At 34.1% G+C, this 21,370-nt stretch overlaps 1 protein-coding gene across 2 annotated transcripts in view; it reads left to right on the top strand.

Moving 5' to 3' along the window:
• Positions 1–21,164, top strand: part of SPRED1 (sprouty related EVH1 domain containing 1) — a 108,268-nt gene extending 87,104 nt beyond the window's left edge. The window contains exons 5-7 of one of the 2 annotated variants that reach the window (XM_002753561.7): positions 4,673–4,831; positions 14,807–14,908; positions 15,727–21,164. In XM_002753561.7, coding sequence (XP_002753607.1) covers positions 4,673–4,831; positions 14,807–14,908; positions 15,727–16,377 — 912 coding nt within the window. In that variant the 3' untranslated portion in view covers positions 16,378–21,164. The remainder of the gene's footprint in view (positions 1–4,672; positions 4,832–14,806; positions 14,909–15,726) is intronic. The other variant, XM_009005583.5, reaches the window with a different exon arrangement.
• The last annotated feature ends 206 nt before the right edge of the window (positions 21,165–21,370 follow it).

Here is a 21,370-nt window from a genome sequence, read left to right as displayed (position 1 = left end):
GAAATGGATTTGAAAGATACTCAGATTACCTTGTTTAGAAAATGATCGACATAAAGACATTCTGCATGAATTCAGAAGGGTTTGGGCAAAGGTATAATATGTCTCTCAGGTCATTATTTCAGATGAAGAAGGAAAATGTATTTAAGCTAAAAAGTGATTTCATTGATAGAGTATATTTTTTTAAATATTATGATTCATCAGGCATAGTGGTGTGTACCTATCTGTAGTACCAGCTATGAGGGAGGACGACTTGAGGCCAGGAGTTTGAGGCCACCCTAGACAACATAGTAAGACCCTGCCTATTGAAAAGAAAGACATAACAAGAATAGAATTGATGGTAAACCTGTTTTATTCTAGGCATAATATTCATAAACATGTTGATTGGAAAAATAAATTATCAATCTCATTGAGTTACACCTCCAATAAAGTTTAAAATAATAGGCTGGGTGCAGTGGCTCACGCCTATAATTCCAGCACTTTAGTAGGCTGAGGTGGGCGGATCACGAGACCACTTCAATCAAGAGGTGGCCAGCATAATGAAACGCTGTCTTAACTAAAAACACAAAAATTAGCTGGGCGTGGTGATATGTGCCTGTAATCCCAGCTACTTGAGACTGAGGCAGGAGAATTACTTGAACCCGGGAGACAAAGGTTTCAGCAAGCCAAAATCACGCCACTGCAGTGTAACCTGGGTGAATAAAATGATTCTATATCAAAAGTAAGGAAGAAAGTATATAGCACATTGATTTTAAAATAAACTATAAAAGTAAGCTTACAAAATTGGAAAATTACTCATCGAGTGTTAACATTCATTTTATTTCCTTCTGACTCTTTTTATGACTATGATAACACTGTAAATAAAATTTTATATACTGACTTTTTAACACTAAACATTTCCTACATTGTATATTATTCACAAACCTAATTTCAAATGACCACACCATATTCACTTTATAGGCATATCATAATTTACTTCACCATTGCCTTACTATGGCGTGTTTAAGTTATTTCTTTCTTTTTACTATTAAAAATAGTTCTCTACCTAGAGGAAAAGAAGGCATTACATGAAAACGATACTTGCATATGCATGTTTGTAGCAGCACAATTGCAATTACATAAATGTGGAACCAGCCCAAATACACATCAGTCAACGAGTGGATAAAGAAAATGCTCATCACTCAATGAGTTGATAAAGAAACACACACACACACACACCATGGAATACTACTCAGCCATAAAAAGGAAAGAAATAATAGCACTTGCAGCAACCTGGATGGACTTGGAAGCTATTATTCTAAGTGAAGCAACTGAGGAATGGAAAACCAAACATCATAGGTTCTCACTCATTCTCACTCATATGTGGGAGCTGAGCTATGAGGATGCAAAGGCATGAGAATGATACATTGGACTTTGGGGACTCGGGAAAGGGTGGGAGTGGTGAGAGGTAAACGACTACACTTTGGGTATAGTGTACACTGGTTGGGTGATGGGTGCACCAAAAATCTCAGAAATCACCACTAACGAACTTATTCATGTGACCAAATATCATCTGTTCCCCCAAAAATCTAATGAAATGAAAAAATAAAAAAACTTAAAAACAACAACAAATAATACTTCTGAGAAAAATACTTTGTGCCTAAAGCTTCTTCCATGTTAGTATTTCCTTTTCTTTGCCAGATTCAAGAAGTGGTCAAAATGCGTGAATGTTTTGCTTTCCAGAAAGAGTTGTTCCAGATTTTACTTCTGTGTGTGTAGAATTAGCAATGAATGAGAAAGCCTGTTTCCTTATCACCACTTTTTTAAAAACTTGTAAGTTTAATATGCGTTTAAACTTTTAACTTGCCCAAAGAGATAATTAGGTAGTCAGAAAATAATTTTTTCTAGTTTAGGATTCTCTAAAATGTTAATTTGATTCTTACAATTCCTGAATAACATGTACTTCATTGTAGATTGTATACTTTGCATTTTCAAACGGTCTTTAGTTTACCATATCAGATACTTGAAAGATGCTTTGGTTATTTAAGACCCGTTTAGATATGTAGCTATAAATTTAGTGTGCGATAAGAACTATTCCTGCTTAATAGGTTAATTCCAGGTACCTTGGTAAACATTTAAAAGTCATTTCTTACTCAAACTTTACAGTTTAATGAAGCGGCAAATGCTTGTGATATTTTCTTTAAAAATGTACTTACATTTAAAGTAAAATGTGTTAATGCTTAATATACAGGATATAAATAGTAATAACCCAACTCAGTACAGCTAAACACTCAGTTTGTTCATCTACAGATTTTTAAAGTCAGCTTTGTTTTAATTTGTAATTCTAACATGACTTTTCAGTTATTGTAATTTAGTAAAAGATAACCTAATTTAAAACAAGTCACAATTAGAAGCAATATCTTAAAATTAACACTTGATACTAGTACAACGTATGCTTGTTTATAGTTTTTAATTTCTTAAATATTACAACACTGAGATTGTCGATGCAGATATTATATTCAATTTATAATACAAAGAAATTGTGTACCTATAATCCCAGCACTTTGGGAGGCTGAGGTGGGTGGATCACTTGAGGTCAGGAGTTCAAGACCAGGCTGGCCAACATGGTGATACCCTGTTGCTACTAAAAATACAAAAAATAGGCATGGTGGCACACATCTGTAGTTCTAGCTACTTGGGAGGCTGAGGCAGGAGAATCGTTTGAACCTCCAACGGGGAGGTTGCAGTGAGCCAAGATTACATCACTGTACTACAGCCTGAGCAACAAGAGCAGGATTCCATCTCAAGAAAAAAAAAAAAGAAATTGTGACTTAGAGAAGCTACCAAAGTAAGACAAGATTCTAACTTCAGTCTTTTCTAACCCATTTTTTTCTCCCAGTATTTTTTCTATTCAGTTTACTTATAATTTTTGACAATTATTTGAGCCATTTATTTTCAGAAATCTCTGGAACAGATAAATACATTTCCTGAAGGTTTTTACTCTCCCCAATTTTGATTATGTATTTTGAAAGAATATTTACTGGATATCAGTGTTTAGCCAACATTTTTCCAATATTTTATCATTAACTGTCACAACACATCGGGATAGCTGTTATGAAAATCGGGTAAAAATAGCAGCCAGTTTTGACATAGTTTTAAGTCACAGCAGATTATCAGAAATGTTTTTAATAGTTTAATTGCCTACTCCGTGATACAGTAACAGCTTTTAGTTTTAGGAGCATTTTCAGTTGTATTGTTATCTCATTAGATTCTTGTGATAACTCAGTGTCATAAAATAGCATTGGTATTACATTTATTTTGTAATTGAGAAAATTGAATTCCAAAGGAATTAAACGGGACAAAGCTATTTTTTTCTGGAGCAAAAACTAAAATTTGCATTTATAAATTTAAAATATCTCAGTCGGTTTTTTTTTTGTTTGTTTGTTTGTTTGTTTTTGTTTTTGTTTTTTTTGAGACAGAGTTTCGCTCTTGTTACCCAGGCTGGAGTGCAATGGCGCGATCTCGGCTCACCGCAACCTCCGCCTCCTGGGTTCAGGCAATTCTCCTGCCTCAGCCTCCTGAGTAGCTGGGATTACAGGCACGCACCACCGTGCCCAGCTAATTTTTTGTATTTTTAGTAGAGACGGGGTTTCACCATGTTGACCAGGATGGTCTCGATCTCTCGTGATCCACCCGCCTCGGCCTCCCAAAGTGCTGGGATTACAGGCTTGAGCCACCGCGCCCGGCCGTCTCAGTCGTTTTTGAATTTTATTTGTTAATTTTGGATGTAGCACCAACAAAATCTTTTAAAAAGAAAAGCTTATGAAAGGTTTGAACCCTTAAAATTGTTAGCCCTATAGTGATTGCTCTGAATTATTTTAGAATAAGCCAGTGAAAGTATTTCAGCCACTTGTACTTGGGTATCACATTATTTTTCTTAAATAATTATACAGTGATGGGAATAGTAATATTCCATTTCTTTAAAAAATTAAATGAAACAAAGCCTTTCCAGGACTTTGTGTTTTGTAGTGTGCTAAATTTTACTTAACATTTGTTTTATAGAAATTATTGTTTATGACATTTTAAAAGTATGTCTTGAGTATCATTTATTGAGCATATCTCCCAACCAAAGTCTAGTAAGAGTGCATGATTTAAATCCTGTGTAATCAGCAAGTTTAGGCTAATTTGTTCATTCTCTCATTCAACACAGTAATAGACTACTATTATCTCCTGACTTTTGACTCACTGTATCAATAGCACAGTACTTGGAGCATATTTTTTTTTTAAACTTGCAAAGTAAAACATAGATTTGTGTTTTACTTCCTAATAATTTTTGCATTTTCTATGCACATTTATCAGTTTTATTATAGTTAAAAGCATTATTATAATTAGATAGCTCTTCTACATGACATGGTTAGCCTTTTAGTTCTTCGTATTATTTTTAATAAGAAAGCCCATTTTTCTCCTAAAGTTGAATTTTTCTAAAAGTTCATATTACTGTATTTTGACATAGCTTTCTAATCATGTACATTTGAGTTTTGGGAATTGCCATTCATATCAATGTCAGTGATACATATTTACTGACTTGATAGGTACTTGTTAGAGTGAAAGCTTATTTTGTGGTGCTGGTGGTGTTGGTGTTGGTGGTAGTGGTTTTTATTCTGGCAACTAATGAGTTGAGGGTTGTTCCCAATAGGCAACTGAAGAGGATTCTTCCAGTTCTCTAGTGAAGGATCACCTTTTTCAGCAAGAGACAGTTGTTACCAGTGAGCCTTATAGAATCTCAAATATCAGACCTTCTCCCTTTGAAGATCTGAATGCCAGAAGAGTCTACATGCAAAGCCAAGCCAATCATGTAAGAAGATAAAATATTTTTTCAGCATGTTGTTTGTATGTGTAGAAATTGTATGATGTCTTAAATAAGGACATTAAAACCATCTGCCCTTTACCAGACAAAGTAAATCAAAAACAAAACAAAAATACAAAACTGGGAGAATTTGATTTGTAATTAATCAAATCCAGAGTGAAACAGTAAACATATATACCATAAAGTCCTATATGGGTATAGGTGATTGAGCCATAAATTTGACTTTACTGTTTTTGGTGGCAAGGGTGACAAGGGAAACATGTTAGTTACATTTTCATTATCCAGAGGAAAGAAGTACTCCATCCTCTTGAGAAACAGAAGTTTCCCTACTCAATAATAAACTTCTTAGACCAGAGTTACTATTTTAATATGCCTCTACAAACACATTTGTGGCAAATACATTTACGTATTTCATAAGGTTGTTTCTTATAACCTACACAAAAGCTGAAAATGTGTTTCAAATCAACTCAGTGAAAACATTTGCCCAAGGGCACTACGTATACAACCTTCTAATTGTTCCCACCAAAATGAACTAAAAATGAAAATGTGATTGTAGAACATAATGCTATTTGCCATTCACAGATGATATCAGAAGACCATTCTTGACCTTAATTCACTTAGTGATATGAATAAATGTTTTTGTTGTTGCTAAATAAACATTTGTGACTCTTAACACTCTGTCTGCAAAAACCAAAGGCTTAAGTATTATCTATTCTTCTTGATAGATGTTATTTATAAGATGTAATATTGTCCATTGGCATAGTGGCTATGTTGAAAGCCCACCTGCTTCTCATTTATTGACTCATTTTGACCTGAGGAATTCAGACATTTAGTTTGTTAGGGAACACATTTGCATAGGTAGAACCTAGATAGACAAATCAGATGAATGTGATAAAGCATTCAGTTCAACAGATTATCACCATTAATTATATTATACCATATGCATATAGCATATATGAGATCCTATGCTTAAAGTTGAGTGATTAAAATGAAAATAATCCATGGTTTATTTCTAAAGGAGTTTCTGGTGAGGTAATAGATGCATGTTCCTGTTGCTCTGGGGGCGCAGGACTGGGGCATTGAACTCATGCTGGACGTTGATGGATTTTTTTCTAGGTATACCTAAACATGTCAAGGATGAGACGAATTGTTAACCAATTGAAGTGGGTTGGAATGAAAATGGGAGGAAAAGACACAGGAAGAGAAGAAGATTTATGTTTTAGAGGGTGTTATATCAGGTTGCCATAACCAAATATTGTAAACTGTGTGGCTTAAGCAACAGAGCTTTGTTTGCCTTTAGTTCTGGGCAATTAAAAATATAAAATCAGGGTGCCAGCATGGATGTGGTGTGGTGAAGGGCTTCTTCCTTGCTTTTTTCTAGATGGTTACCTACCCTCTGACGGAGAGAGAAGTAAAATTATTTGGTGTCTCCTCCTGTAAAGACACTGATCTCATCAGGCCAGGTCCCTGCCTTTATGACTTACCTCCCAAAGGATACATCTTCAAATACCCTTTGGGAGGTAAGGGACTGCAACATACTAATTCTAAAGGGACACAGACGTTCAGTCCATAACAGGGAACAGCATGAGCAAAAGTGTACATGACAAGGTGAAGAAAAAGAGAAACAGAAAAGGGCAAGGACCAGATTGTTGAATTTTTATGTTGTGAAGACACCTTGGACTTGATTTTCTCGGTTGTTTCACAAACCTATTTAATTTGCCGGAAGTTACAAGAAACCACAGGCCAAAAGCACAGTGTATTTTTATGGAGTATCAGTTTTACTCAGTTAGAAAAAATTCCTAAGTAGTCTTCCAGTTTATATTCCCACCAGTGGTGGAAATTTTAATGAACACTTGGTATCATGCATTTTCTTTTTAGATTTAGTTCTTAGATGAAAGTAATATTTTACTGTGATTTTAGCGTGTGTGCGCGTGCGCGCACGCGTACACACACACACACACACACATATATTTTTTTGAAACAGAATCTCACTGTGTCACCCATGTTGGAGTGCAGTGGTACAATCTGGGCTCACTGTAACCTCTGCCTCCTGGCCTGAGCAATTCTTCTGCAATTCTTCTGCCTTAGTTCCCTTAGTAGCTAGGATTATATGCATGTGCCACCACACCTGGCTAATGTTTGTATTTTTAGTAGAGACAGGATTTCACCATGTTGACCAGGCTGGTCTTGCACACCTGACCTCAAGTGATCCACCCACTTCAGCCTCCCAAAGTGCTGGGATTACAGGCGTAAGCCACCTCGCCCAGCCTTACCTTTTATTTTTCTTAATTACGATATTGAGCAACATTTTTCCTATGCTTATTGACTGTTTACAGATTGCTGTTTGCTAAATACCTGTTAAGTCTTTTACACATCTTATGTTGAGCTATGTTACTCATTTATAGATGTTCTTTTTTTTTATTTTGAAAACAAGTCCTTTGTTGGAAATATACATTACAGCTGTCTTCTCTTACCCTGAGGTTTACCTTTTCACTTTCTTAATGATGTCTTTTGCCAAACAAAGGTTCTTAATTTTAATGAAAGAGCAGTTCAGCAATCTTTTCCTTTGTGGTTGGTGCTTTTCTGTCTTGTTTAAGAACTCCCATAGGTACTCACCAAATCATAAAGATATTCTTTTGTGTTATCTTTTAGAAGCCTTATTGTTTTTGCATTCACATTTGATTTTTCAGTGAGGAGAAATTAGGAGGCCAAGGTTTGTTTTATTTATTATATATATATATTTTTTATATATATAGCCAATTGCTCCAATATCATCTAGTAAAAATCTGTCTTTCTGAAACTACTGCATTGCATTTTTAGCTTTTTCATGTGATTATAGTTAGTCCATTTTCAAACTACAGATAAAGTTTCAAACTACAGATAAACTACATACTACAGATAAAGTATGTTAGTCCATTATCAAACTACAGATAAAGACAAGACTGGGTAATTTATAAAGAAAAAGAGGTTTAATGGACTGACAATTCCACATGGCTAGGGAGGGCTTACCATCATGGCAGAAGGTGGAAGGCATGTCTTAAATGGTGGCAGACGAGAGAATGAAAGCCAAGAGACAAAGGGTACCCCTTATAAAACCATCAGATCTTGTGAGACTTACTCACTACCATAAGACCAGTATGGGAAAAACTGGCCCCATGATTCAATTATGTCCCACTGGGTCCCTCAAACAACACTTGGGAATTATGGTAGCTACTATTCAAGACAAGATTTGAGTAGGCACACAGCTGTACTGTTTCAATGTGTCTATCTGTTGCTGATCTCTGTTCTTTTCCCTTGGCCTGTTTGTTTTTCTGCAGTGTCCTGCTGTTTTCATTACTGTAGCTTTATAAGTTTGATCTGGGAGTTATACCTTCCAACTTTGCCCTTCAAGATTTTCTTTGTTATTCTTGACCGATACAAATTTTGTTCAGTTTATCAGTGTCCACAGAATACCTTCCTGATCACGATTGTATTGCATTCTTAAAATAATATACTAGAAATTGAGATCTCTATGACATTGAATCTTCTAATCCATGAAATGGTGTATACTTTCATTTATTTGGTTTTTCTTAGATTTTTCTAAACAATGTTTTGTGGTTTTTTATTTGGAAATTTTTCATATCTTTTGTTATGTTCATTCTTATATTTGATTTTTTGTTATTGTAAGCATATTTTACATATTACCCTTGTATCCGGATACACTATTAAATAACGCTTCAATATGTTGATTATTTGGATGTTGATTTCTTACCTTACTGCACTGGCTAAGAGTTATAATGCAAGGGGACATCACAGGCATTCTTGTTTTATCCCTGATCTCACAGGAAAGCTTTTTAATATCTATCATTAATTATGATGTGTTTATTGTATGTTTTTATAGATCTCTTGAAAAGATTAAGGATAATCTTGTATTCCTACAGAACTAAGTTTTTATTACATGCTTTTTCTGCAGTAATTGAGGTGATTCTATTTTTTTCTTCCTCTATTCTGTTTGTTAAATTGCAGTCATTGGTTTGCAACCTTGCAATCTTGGAATAAACTCATCTTGGTTGCCATGTGATATACACATACATATATACATATACATCATGCATACATAAGATTGGATTTGTCAGTATTTCATCTTTGATTTTTATGTCTATACTTATGAAAGAGATCAACATAATTTTCCTTTCTCATATTTTTATCAGGTGTTGCTGTAAGGCTATGTTAGCTTCATAAAATAAGTTGAACAGTATTTCTTTTCACATGTATGGAAGAGTTTAAGATTGGTCATTATTCTTTCTTAAACGTTTGGTAGAATTCCCTAGTGAAGCCATCTAGGCTTATATATTTTTTTTTAGATGGTTTTGAATGACAGAATCAATTTCCTTAACAGACACAGACTATTCACAATTCCTAATTCTTTTTGTGTCAGCTGTGACAAGTTATAGTTTACAGTAACTTTGTCTATTTCATCCAGATTTTCAAGTTTATTGTCATAAATATATCCCATTTTTCATTGCAGATATTGAAAATATGTGTCTTCTCTCCTTTGATTATTCTTGCTTAGAAGTTTATCATTTTTAGCCTTTTCAAATACAGCTTTTGGATTTTTTACTTCTTTAAATGTTTGTTTTCTATTTCATTAATTTCTGCTTCTGCTTCTGACTTCTGTTTGCCTACACTATTAGGTTTTAGCTTTGCTCTTCCTGGTTTTATATTCTTGTAAAAGCTTAGTTTCTTGTTGGTTTTTTTTTTTTTTTTTGGCTTTTTTTCTATATTTCTGTCTTCTTCTAACATATGTATTTAAGGCTATAAATTTTCATTTATGTGCTCCTCTATCCACATTTTATAGAATTTTCTAGTTTATTCATTTTTAATGGAAAATTGTAGATATACCAGAGGTAGAATGAATAAAGGAGTAAACTACCATTACCATATGCTACTCTGCTTCCAACACCTATCATTGGCAAAATGATGATATGCCCTGTTTTTACCATTATTCAGAAATGGGTTCTTTCATTTCTAAATATTTGGAATTTTCTAGCTTTCTCTTTTATGTTACAAATAAAGATGATTTTATGTATGCTTTTATTTTATTGGCATTTGTTGGAACTTGGTTGATGGCCCAGCATATGGTCAGTGTTTTAGTAGTGGGTATAGCAGCCTTTTTGTTGAATTGATCCTTTTGTCATTATGAGATATCTTTCTTTATCTCTAGTAATATTTCTTGCCTAAAAGTACTTTTTTGATACCAGACTACATCAATTTTTTTCTGGTTAGCACTTTCACAATAGTTTTTTTTTTCTTTTTCTTTTTAATTCCAGCATTTCTGTATCATTTATTTAAGACCTCTGTTTTAAACCATATATAGTTGGGTTTAGGTCCCCCCACCCCAAGAATGTCTTTGTCTTTTAATTGTTGGAGTATTTTGTTCATTTACTTTACAATTATTGATATAAGTCTACCATTTTATTCACTTTATTTGTCCCATTTGCTGTGTTTGTTTTTTTCTTTCACTTTGCTTATTCAAATATATTTAATTGCCTGATTATCATCCCTTTATTAGCTAATAGGTAATACAGTTGTTTAATATTTTTAGTGATTATCCTAGAGCTATCTTGACTCCTTAAAATCTATTCTGTATTAGTGTTTTACTGTTTTCAGGATAATGCACAGATCTACAGTATCTTAACTCTATTTACTTCTCTTTTACCTTTTTTGTAATCGTCATTACAAACTATAAAATTTAAAACCTTGCAAAATATTATTTTAAACAATCAGCATTCATTGAGATTTATTCACCTTTTTATGACTTTTGACATTCTTCAATACCTTATGTATTATGCTTCCATCTAGGATCATTTGCTGGTTTCTGGTGCTTGCTGAGCCTCAGTTTTCATTTATCTGAAAAAAAAATCTTTGATTTCCTTCATTTTTGAAGGATGTTTTGCTCTTTTGAATTATGTTATAATTTATTTTCTTTCATCAATTTAAAAGATGTAATACCATTGAGAAGAAGTTTCTACCCTTTCTATTAAGAAATAATACCTTTATTGTTTTCAGATGTTTTATTATGCTATATCTAGGTATTAGGTTGTGTATTTTGTTTTGGATGTATAGAGCTCCTGGAATCTGTGATAATGTTTTTGAACAGATTTAGAAGTTTTCAACCAGTAGCTCTTTATTGTTTGAAGCTCAGGGAGAGTTAAAGACTGGAGATAAATTTTGGGAATCATTATCAGAGAATGAAAACTGAAACTATGAGGAGAAGTTAGAATTACTTTAGAAGACTATGTTCTATTTTAAAACTGTTACAGTAGGAAATCACTAAATACTGAGACCATGAGTTAAAAAAGACCAGTCACATTACAAGAACCAGAAAAGGATGTCTCAGAAGCCTGGGGAGGACAATGTAAAGGAAATGATGGAGTAGTTAATTAATGTTTTACAGTAAAATACCCCAATAATATTCCAGTTCATCTCCATAAAGGTAATTGGTAACCGTACCACAATTTCAATGGAATTAAGAGGTATGCATGACTGGAGAGGAAACAAAGATGATGTTTGCTAGCAACTTCTCTAGAAGACTGCAAAAGCCTTCCTTAACAAATAGATAAGGTTAGAAGGATGTAGGTTCAAGAAATGAATATGGTCATAAGATGAAGAAAGTGGAGAAGTTAAAAGACTCAGGACAGAGAAAAAAATTGGTAGAGCAAAGGCAATGGAAACTGTAAAGACAGGAGAATTGCATGAGAAGAGGTAGAATTACTTCATTTTGTAAGGTGGAAGTGAAGTTTAGGGGGAGCTACAGATTTATTATAGAGACAGAGAGTTAATGAAATTCAAACTTGATTAATTCAGCATTGTGGGCCCTGCTGTTCTTTTCCCAAAGTCTTAAAAGTGGGTAGAGAAAGAAAACAAAAAAACTTCTTTATCATCTAGGAGCTTTGCTTCCAGCAAGTCTCATGCCATAGCAAATCCAGTGGGAATTATTCAAGGTAGACACATTGTAAAAGGCTCCAGGTCAGTCTCCCAGGCTCCATGTAGCTTTAGTTTTCACTGATCATTATTATTAATTTTTATTATAGCTGGTGCCTACAACATGCTAGATACTATTTTAAGTGCTTTACTTATATACTCATTTTAATCCTCACAACAAACTGACAAACTACCTAATTTTAGTGATTAAAAATTATCTGCAGTTTATGTATGTTGTCCAAACTTATTATAAAATTTTATTAAAAAATAAGATATTTGTACAAGAAGGAAAACTTGCAAGCCAGTTTTACTTTGAGCAAAATAATTGTAAGAATAAAGGCTGAAAGCAATCTGCATACTCTCACTAGAGACTTTGGGATATTAAAATGAACCCACCAGGAGTCATATTTGCTTGTAAACTTGTAGGCATCCTATGAGACATTTGAATCTGGAGCTACTCAGTTTAACAGTTTTAAATACAAAATATTTTCCCACATCTTGAGTAGTGGGCAGAAAAACGCATCTCAACGTAGGAGAGAGTGGAAGTATGCATATCCTAAACTAAGTCACTGAATCATACTGTTGAGCAGGGAAAGGAAACCCGGTGAGTGTAACACAGGAAAGTTATAATATACCAATATTCCTCATCCCAGGCCCTGGGAATTTATTTGGCCTACCTTCTTTGGCTGAAAGAACTATAACTTTATAGGTGTTCTTTTGTTGGATGAGGAAAAAGAACTGAACTCTTCTCCCAGAATAGTAATGGTGGTCATGATGGGGTGGTTGAGGAATGTAGTCATCAGGTAGAAAGTATAAAAAGTGTTAGATACTACAAAGAGAGAAGTGAAACAACATTTGGCAGACAGCTCTTAGCTTTGGGATTATGACATGGCCACTTGAGCCCATTCTGTTTAGGTCTGAATTCCCGCTTCTTTACTTACTAGCTGTGTGGCCTTGTGCAAGTTACTTAAGTTCTTTGTGCCTTAGTATCTTCATCTAAATTGGAATAATAACAGTATCTACCCCCTAGAGTTTGCTGATGTTATATTCAGTGAGCTTCTCAGTTTAATAGGAATTAGAATGGAATGGTTTTTCTCTTTTAAAGCAGCACTAGACTATAGCTATACATAAAATAAAGAAATATTGTAGAAGTTTCTTAATAGGAACAAAACACAGTTCCATTCAGCACAGTGCTCTTAAGATGGTGTACCAGTTGTCCATTTGTATGTGACCCAGAAGACCTCACAGGATGAATTTTCCATAGTAGAGTCTGGCCCTTAGCTTGCAGACCAGACACCTTATTTTCTTAGGATACTAGGACTAAAGTCATCTTCGGAGATTCAAGTAATTGAGTTTAAGAAAATAGTATGTAAAAATTATAAAACAATTTGATTTCAACCATCATGTGGGCTGTTGTTACTAGTAGTAGCTTGATTAATATATTCTTTACCAAAAATAGGTTTTTATGAGATCATCACTAAAAGCTAGAGCTTGGTGAGTCCTTTGAATGTTTAATTGCATTCAACTGGGGTAAGTTGCTGGATCCTCTTCTATGACAGAGGAACAATCTTGCCAAAAGGACAAGTTAACTTACTAGTTTTATGAATGCTGCATAGAAGACATGGCTGCAGGGTCAGAGACGAAGGACTTTATTATTCACAGTACAGTAGTAGCATGAGCTTCATGTTTGTGTTGGTTTTTGTTGCTCTTCCAAATCCCATGGGAATGATGCTCAGAAATACTTTGTAAACTCAGGGGGTTTGCGTCCCAGCATTGGAATCCTGAACTTAGGAAAGCCAACTCTTTTATAATGACTTTTAATGCAGTTTAATAGCCTGCCTGAATTGCTGAGGAAGGAGATACTATCTTTGTTATACCAGACACCAAACAAGCCTGTCTCCAAAGAGGAAACACTGTCTTTAAAGTGTTTCACTCTATGAATATCCTTGAAAAGACAATCCAAAAACAAAAGACAGATAGTGCATATGCTCACTAGAGCTGCAGAGATGGGACCCATAAAGAATTGTCAACTAATGCTAGCTTAGGTTTTTCCCTTAGTAATGCTTAAATAGGCATTGCCAGTGTTTGTCTTTAACTCATTTTTTAATGCTTTGAAGAGCTAGTAAATTCTTTGAGGCCAGGTGGTTGCTCACCCTTGTGATCACAGCACTTTGGGAGGCTGAGGTAGGAGGATCACTTGAGTCTAGGCATTTGAGACCACCTGGGAAGCATAGCAAGACCCCATTTCTACAAAATATGTATATATATTTAAATTAGCTGGGTCTGGTGGTACACACCCATAGTCTCAGCTACTCAGGAGTCTAAAGCAGGAGGATTGCTTGAGCCAGGGGGGTCAAGGTGGCAGTGAGCCATGCACGCCATTGCACTCAACCTGGGTGATGGAGTGAAACCTTGTCTCAAAAAAAAAAAAATCCTTTGGATGGATAGATATATTATTTCAAAGTCTTATAGGCCTGGAAGCCATTATAGCTCTTCAGCTCATTTTCTCTTTCACGTTCCTGGGGCTCATTTCACTGTAGACAAATATGGCAACATATATTAAAAATTTATGGCATGTTTAATACATAGAAAAAAATGTATTAACTGAATACTTGAGAAAGCACCAAACAAAAAAGGAACACCCCAGTCTATCCCTTTGCCTTCATCCTAGAGGTAACCATTACCTGGAATTATATTTGTCTCACATTCTCATCCACTTTATGGGTTTGCTGAATTTTGTTTATCCATTCATTAGTTAATGGATATTTGTGTTGTTTGGACTTTTTCGACCATGTATTGCTTGTTAACGTTTAAATGTATAAGAAGAAACCTAGGGTTTTGTTTTTGTTTTATGGTGGGGAATCATTCTATATTTATTCTCAAAACTTTTTGAAAAACTTTACTGCTAATAGGTTATGAGGTTTTAGAACATACACTGTACATAGTTTAATTAAAAGTAAGATTATTATGTCACTTAAGTAGAAATTGTTTGTATTTTAGATAACATTTGGTCAGCCAGGCTTGGACATTCAGAGCAGAAGTATGGAATATGTACAGCGGCAAATACCTAAGGAGTGTGGAAGTCTAAAGTCCCAAAATAGGGTAAATAATGTTAATTTATCTTCTGATATGGAATTTAACTAATTAGTATATAGGTGAAGTTTTACAGTCTAATTCTCTATACAGTTGAATTGTACTAAAAAATGTTTCATTATATAAATTTGCTATATATGTACTTATTATAAATGCTGTTAGTTAAAAACTCTCCAAACTTCTCATTTGAGTCTGAAGGATTGCCACACCTGTGTTTATCACCAGATGGGACCAAAAGGGATTATATGTTGTTAATTTAATAAACTGTATCCATCATCCCATCTTTAGCTCAGACCTAGATTTTTTTTTTTTTTAGCCTAAATTCAATATATCTAGGGAATAGAATTTAGTTAAGATTTTCCAGAGAAATAGAATAGCATGGATGGGTGGGTGGGTAGATGAATGGATGGACAGATGGATAGATAGATGGATGGACAGATAGATAAGAACATTTTAAGGAAATAGCTCATGCAGTGGTAGAGGTACAGATCCAAAATCTGCAGATTAGGCTGTCCGGAGACCCAGGAAACTGTTGTCATCTTGAGTCCTAAGGCAGCCAACTGGCAGAATTTCTTCTTGCTCAGCGGGAGATCAGTCTTAGTTCTGTTAAAGCCTTCAATTGATTGTATGAGTTCACCTACATCACAGAAAGTACTGTGCTTTGCTCATAGTCCATGAGTTGAAATGTTGATCTCATCCCAAAAACATATCACGGAAACATCCGGAATAAGATTTGAACAACTATCTATACACTGGCCTGCACCAAGATGACACATAAAATTAACCTTCATAGCGCTTATTGGAGTTTTTATCTGTTTCTTTTTTAGGTCCCTTTGAAATCAATCAGACATGTCAGCTTTCAAGATGAGGATGAGATTGTCAGAATAAACCCTCGGGATATCTTAATACGTCGCTATGCAGACTACAGACATCCTGACATGTGGAAAAATGACTTGGAAAGAGATGATGCTGATTCCAGTATTCACTTTTCTAAACCAGACAGTAAAAAATCAGACTATCTGTACTCTTGTGGGGATGAGACTAAGTTAAGTTCACCCAAAGACTCTGTGGTTTTTAAGACGCAGCCTTCCTCATTAAAATTTAAGAAGTCAAAACGAAGAAAAGAGGATGGTGAACGATCTCGCTGCGTATATTGCCAGGAAAGGTTTAATCATGAAGAAAATGTCAGGGGAAAATGTCAGGATGCTCCAGACCCTATTAAAAGATGCATATATCAAGTTAGTTGCATGCTCTGTGCAGAGAGCATGTTGTATCATTGTATGTCAGACTCAGAGGGAGATTTTTCTGATCCCTGTTCATGTGACACTAGTGATGACAAGTTCTGCTTGCGATGGTTAGCCCTGGTAGCTTTGTCTTTCATTGTACCATGTATGTGCTGCTACGTCCCTTTGAGAATGTGCCATTGCTGTGGTGAGGCATGTGGTTGCTGTGGTGGGAAACATAAAGCTGCTGGATGAAATGATCCAGTACCAAAATGAGCTTAAAATCTTTGTTTCCAGGAATTTGCTAACTTGGATTTATGGAAGCTTTTGGCAAGCAATATGGAATCTTGCCTGGTATCATTGGGGCCACATGTGGAGGAAGCAGAACTCATCAGTTCTTGGCATTTCACAAATGCTAGCCATGCCTAACTTTTCCCTTGGGTGCATGGCATGTTTTGTTACAGGTTGTAGAGTATTCGCAGAAGGAAACCATTTCTGGTTATTGGCTATAAAAAGTCAGCATAAAATATCCAACTAAAAGGGATTGATTTTTGGCATTTTTTTGTATATTTATGCGTTAGGTGATGGGCTTTTAAAGGTTTGAATTTATTAGAACATGGACTAAAAATAAAAGTGCACTAGGGGACAGCTGATTTCAATCTAAGAAAAGTTAACACTTGGGAATTACAAGAAGTAAAACAAGTGCAACTAAATCATTTATTAGTTGTTTTTTGAAAGCAGTTTTATGTATAAATAACAAATGTTTATATTTAACTAAATGTAAGGTACGAATTATTACATATTAAACTTTGCTTCCCTTCCTAGTTCTGAAGTAGATATATACATATATATATATATCTACTGTCACATTCCATGTATTTTGAATATTTAACTCATCTAGTTAATAATGTTTTTATTCCATGTGAATGATTTGATATTTTCATCCTTATTTCTCTTTGGCTACAATTTATATTGAGTTATATCTGTACATTCTGGTAATCTAAAATCCTTAAAAAAATATTCTAATAGCCTTCAGTGACCAACTTTTTTTTAAAGCACAGATTTAATTGTCTAATGTTCTGATGGGAACGTAACACTTATTTTTATATAAAAAGAGACTGAGTAAACAGAAAAAAAGTGAAGTTTTTTAGTTTTGTTTTTTGTGGTATTCAACCAGCAAGTTGTTTTCTTTCAGAGTTTCCTCCTTCAAAAATTATATTGCATTTACAAATGTTTTCCAAGGCAAATAGTTTGACTGGATAGTTGGTGTGAAAGCTTCCTCTTGAGATCTTCAATTATCATTCTGCTAAACCAGAATAGGTTCAGCTTATTTTTAGCTTAATCCTCAGTGCTTATTATTTGCATAACAATGATAACTTTTTATCAGTTACATTTTATTTTTATTTAAACTGGCCAAAAGCAAAATTATTTTATGTTAAAATGTGTGCTAAACTCTCCCAGCAAAGTATTTAATCCAACATTGTAAATGAAGTATCTTGTACATATAAATTAATTTCTTTTACAGAGCATTATATTACTGGATGTTTAATTTGCAAAATAGTTGGATAAATCTTCCAACAAACTTTATAGTACCTTGAGGTCAAATTGTCTGTTTTTTTTTTTGTTGTTGTTGTTGTTGTTTTAAGTATTACATTAAAACTCTAACCAAGGAAAGGGTTCTTTAAGAACATTCCCTTAGAGGGATAAAGTTGAGAAGTGTGCCTTTTTTTTAATGGCTTGAAGTTTCAGAGGTGATAAAAATTAAAATCACACTACCATTTGAAGCTCATTTTCTATGCAGGTTTTTAAATGTCCTTTATATATTGTTCTTTTTATATATCACACTAAACTTGTGTTAGCTTTTTTCTTTAGCCCCAGATCAAACTGAACAATGTATATAACACTATCTGTCTGTAAAATACTTTTTTTAAGAAAGCATTTATATTTATATGACAGCTTGAACTGACAACATTGTGTATATAGATCATCTTGAAGTATTATTTCACATTGAAAAGAAGAAAAATATATTGATAACTATAGACGTTATGAAGAAGATGGTATTTCTAGTTTTGTACTAAAAATCAATTGGATGAACTAAATCCGAAACATGACACTGTGGCAGCAGTTTTAAGTCTTATTTTTACTGTTTATATATTTGAATGCTGCTACAATACATGATCTTCATCCCTGAAGTTTTCAACTAAACTTGGTTTCCTAGAATAGACTGTTAACTTTCAAAATTTTTATTGGTGAAATGGAAATACTGGTTTTCCTTGTGAATGAATTTTCATAATTGTAAGTCTTGAGTTTATAATTCAGGTTTGACCAAGGTGTGAATAACTGAAGAAAATAACTTGCTGGCTATATAGGAAAATGCTGTGGAAATGAACTGTGTATATACTTCTGGGAGGAACAAATTTAATCATTTTTTCTGTTAAGCACTAATCAGTATAGTGCAACTCCTGGTTCTGTACTGTATTTTATATGCAACATATATGCTTTAATATTTTAATGTTTGTGCATTAATATTTTCAATTTGTTTAACCACTTTGCTGCTAAGATTTTGCCATCCCATTCCCATTTTTTCCTTTACAATTTTAAACAAGTTTCTTCATTAAAAACTATGGTGATGAAATGGTTTTTATTTTACCTTGGATCTTTATAGTTAACATACCCAGTTTCTAAATCAGTCTACAAGACTAACTGATGATGTGATGTTCTCTGAATCCCTGTATGGAAATTTTCTTTTGAGTAAATTAGAATTCCTTTGTAAAAGCAAATGGGTAGTTTAAATCACTGATTTTTAAATGTGTGTATAGGCACCTTCAGGAACATTTTGTCATTCTCTGTACAGATTTGGCACTGCCAATTGGCTTTTCCTCTTAAATGTTTGTTTTTATCTGATATAAGCAGATGGCTCAACACAACTGCTTAAGTAATAGTCTTGAAAATGGAATCATCTAGATGGTATGACAAGCGAGACTGGTCTGATGAACTTGTTTTGTTCAAAATTAATCATTCTTAAATGATATTTTTGGCTTGAAAAGGGACCTCATTTGATTTCTGAAGAAATATGTCATGTGGAGCTTCAGCACCACCTACTGGTTGATTTCCAGGCCAGAGACGAGATGGCAATAGGGATCTGATTCGTCACTACTACCTATTTGAGTGGTGACCACCAGGGAAACCAGGAATAAGAACTATCTCAAAAGAATTGTAAAAGGGTTATTTTCCTAATGTGTCTTGTTGGCTTGCTGAAATATTTTAAGCACTTTTTTCTTACATATCCTGTTTTAAAATATTTGTTGATATTTGGGACTGGCAATCAAACAATGGATGTACTGAGGCATTTATAGAACCAGTTGCTTTAACTCTCAAAAGCCATTACCAAAATGGTGTTTTTTCTCTCCTTCCACCAGTCAGGGAGAATTTTTTAAAATAATACTCAAAACACGAGAAAACGTAATCACACCTGTATTTTATCGTGACAACTTCAGAGAGTGTGTGTGTATGTTTCTTTTTTTCTTTCTTTCTTTTTGTTTTTTTTGAGACGGAGTTTCACTCTTGTTCCGCAGGCTGGACTACTATGGCATGATCTTGGCTCACTGCAACCTCTGTCTCCCAGTTTCAAACTGTTCTCCTGCCTCAGCCTCCTGAGTAGCTGGGATTATAGGCCACCGCCACCATGCCCAGCTAATTTTTTGTATTTTTAGTAGAGATGGGGTTTCACCGTGTTGGCCAGGCAAATCTCAAACTCCTAACTTGAGGTGATCCACCCGCCTCATCCTCCCAAAGTGCTGGGATTACAGGCGTGAGCCACTGTACCCAGCTGTGTGTATATTTCTGAAATGATGATGGGGTGGGGTTAAAATTTAAAGGGAAAAACTTGAAACTACCTATTTTCATTGGTTATTCAGCAGTGCCTAAAACGAGCTTTTGAAGTAATGCAAATGCACTTTCAATTCATGTGTATAGTACCATCTGATACCTTGGGTAAGTCTCACTTTTTCTTTTCTTTTTCCTCTCCCCTGCCCCTTTAATTAAATGGCACAGAAATGTTTCTTAATATGCATGTAAGTCTCTAAAGTCCAGGAAATGTGCTTTCCTCTAAATGGTCAATGTAAAGAATTTTAAGGATACTTCTTGTGTTGAAATTTACTTTAGATTTTGTGATTGCAGTTGAAAATATGTGTTAAATTGGGTTTTTAATTGTAGCCCAAAGGTGCATTAAGCAAGTGTAATATTTTTCCACATAAAACTTAGAAAACTTTACTTTCCTGAGAAAGATTCTTTACTAATTATTATGCTTATTCTTGATTTGACTTCCATGATCACATTTCAGGTATTAGAGGAAGCACCAGAAACTGGCATTCTTGTTGCACTAAAAAAGTCTGTAAATCATGATGATAATAGCACCATGAGGTGTTTTTCAGTGAGACAAACATAAAGAATGAATTTCTTTAAAAAAAGAACTGCTACCTGAGGTGATTTATATAAACCAAAAGAAAAAGAAAAGGGCTTTAAGGTATTAGGTACTGTTTGCCTAGCAGCCAGGTGGTTATAAAACGTTCATATACTTTGGTACATTGATAAATGTTAGCCATTATTCCTGAAAGCTTCTTAAATTGCGTAAGTAGTTTTGAAATTTTTCAAGAATAATCTAGTTGAAAAGTCTTTGTATTAAAAATACACATAGATTTTTTTGTGAACATTTCCAGTGTGTAGTGCCATTTGCTTCCTATTCCTGACTTCAAAAGTGCCTCACTTGTATATTATTTCCATTAAAAGCTTGACTGCATTCTTTCTAATAAGCAATGAACATCTGTTTAACTCGTGTTTTAATGTATCTCCTCAGATATAGTTAACTAGCTTGATAATTTTGAGTATATACTGTAAATATGCATATATAAGTTTGTAACCATTATTGTTACATCATACCCATGTAATTGGACATACCAGTTGATTATCATCAGATTTTGTTTTAATGGATTTTTTTTTTCCCTCCTGGAATTACCTGATTAAACCTATCATGAAATATGAAAGGACTTTTTCTTATTCTCCTAGAGCTTATCATTTTATCACATAAGAGATAATTACTGGAGGAAAAAGTAGTAAAAATGGAAGTTTTAGATAATTTTCTTAGTTCTATTTCTTTAAAAGTATATTTTTAAACTGAAAGTTCACATACAGTTCATTTTAATAACATATTTATTCATCCTTAATTGTATACAGGTTTTTTTAAGCCTCT

This window comes from Callithrix jacchus, chromosome 8, assembly GCF_049354715.1.
Source record: "Callithrix jacchus isolate 240 chromosome 8, calJac240_pri, whole genome shotgun sequence".
In the NCBI taxonomy this organism is placed as follows: Eukaryota; Metazoa; Chordata; class Mammalia; order Primates; family Cebidae; genus Callithrix; species Callithrix jacchus.
Note: the sequence above shows the minus strand (reverse complement) of the source record. Positions and strands in the feature narration are given on the sequence as shown.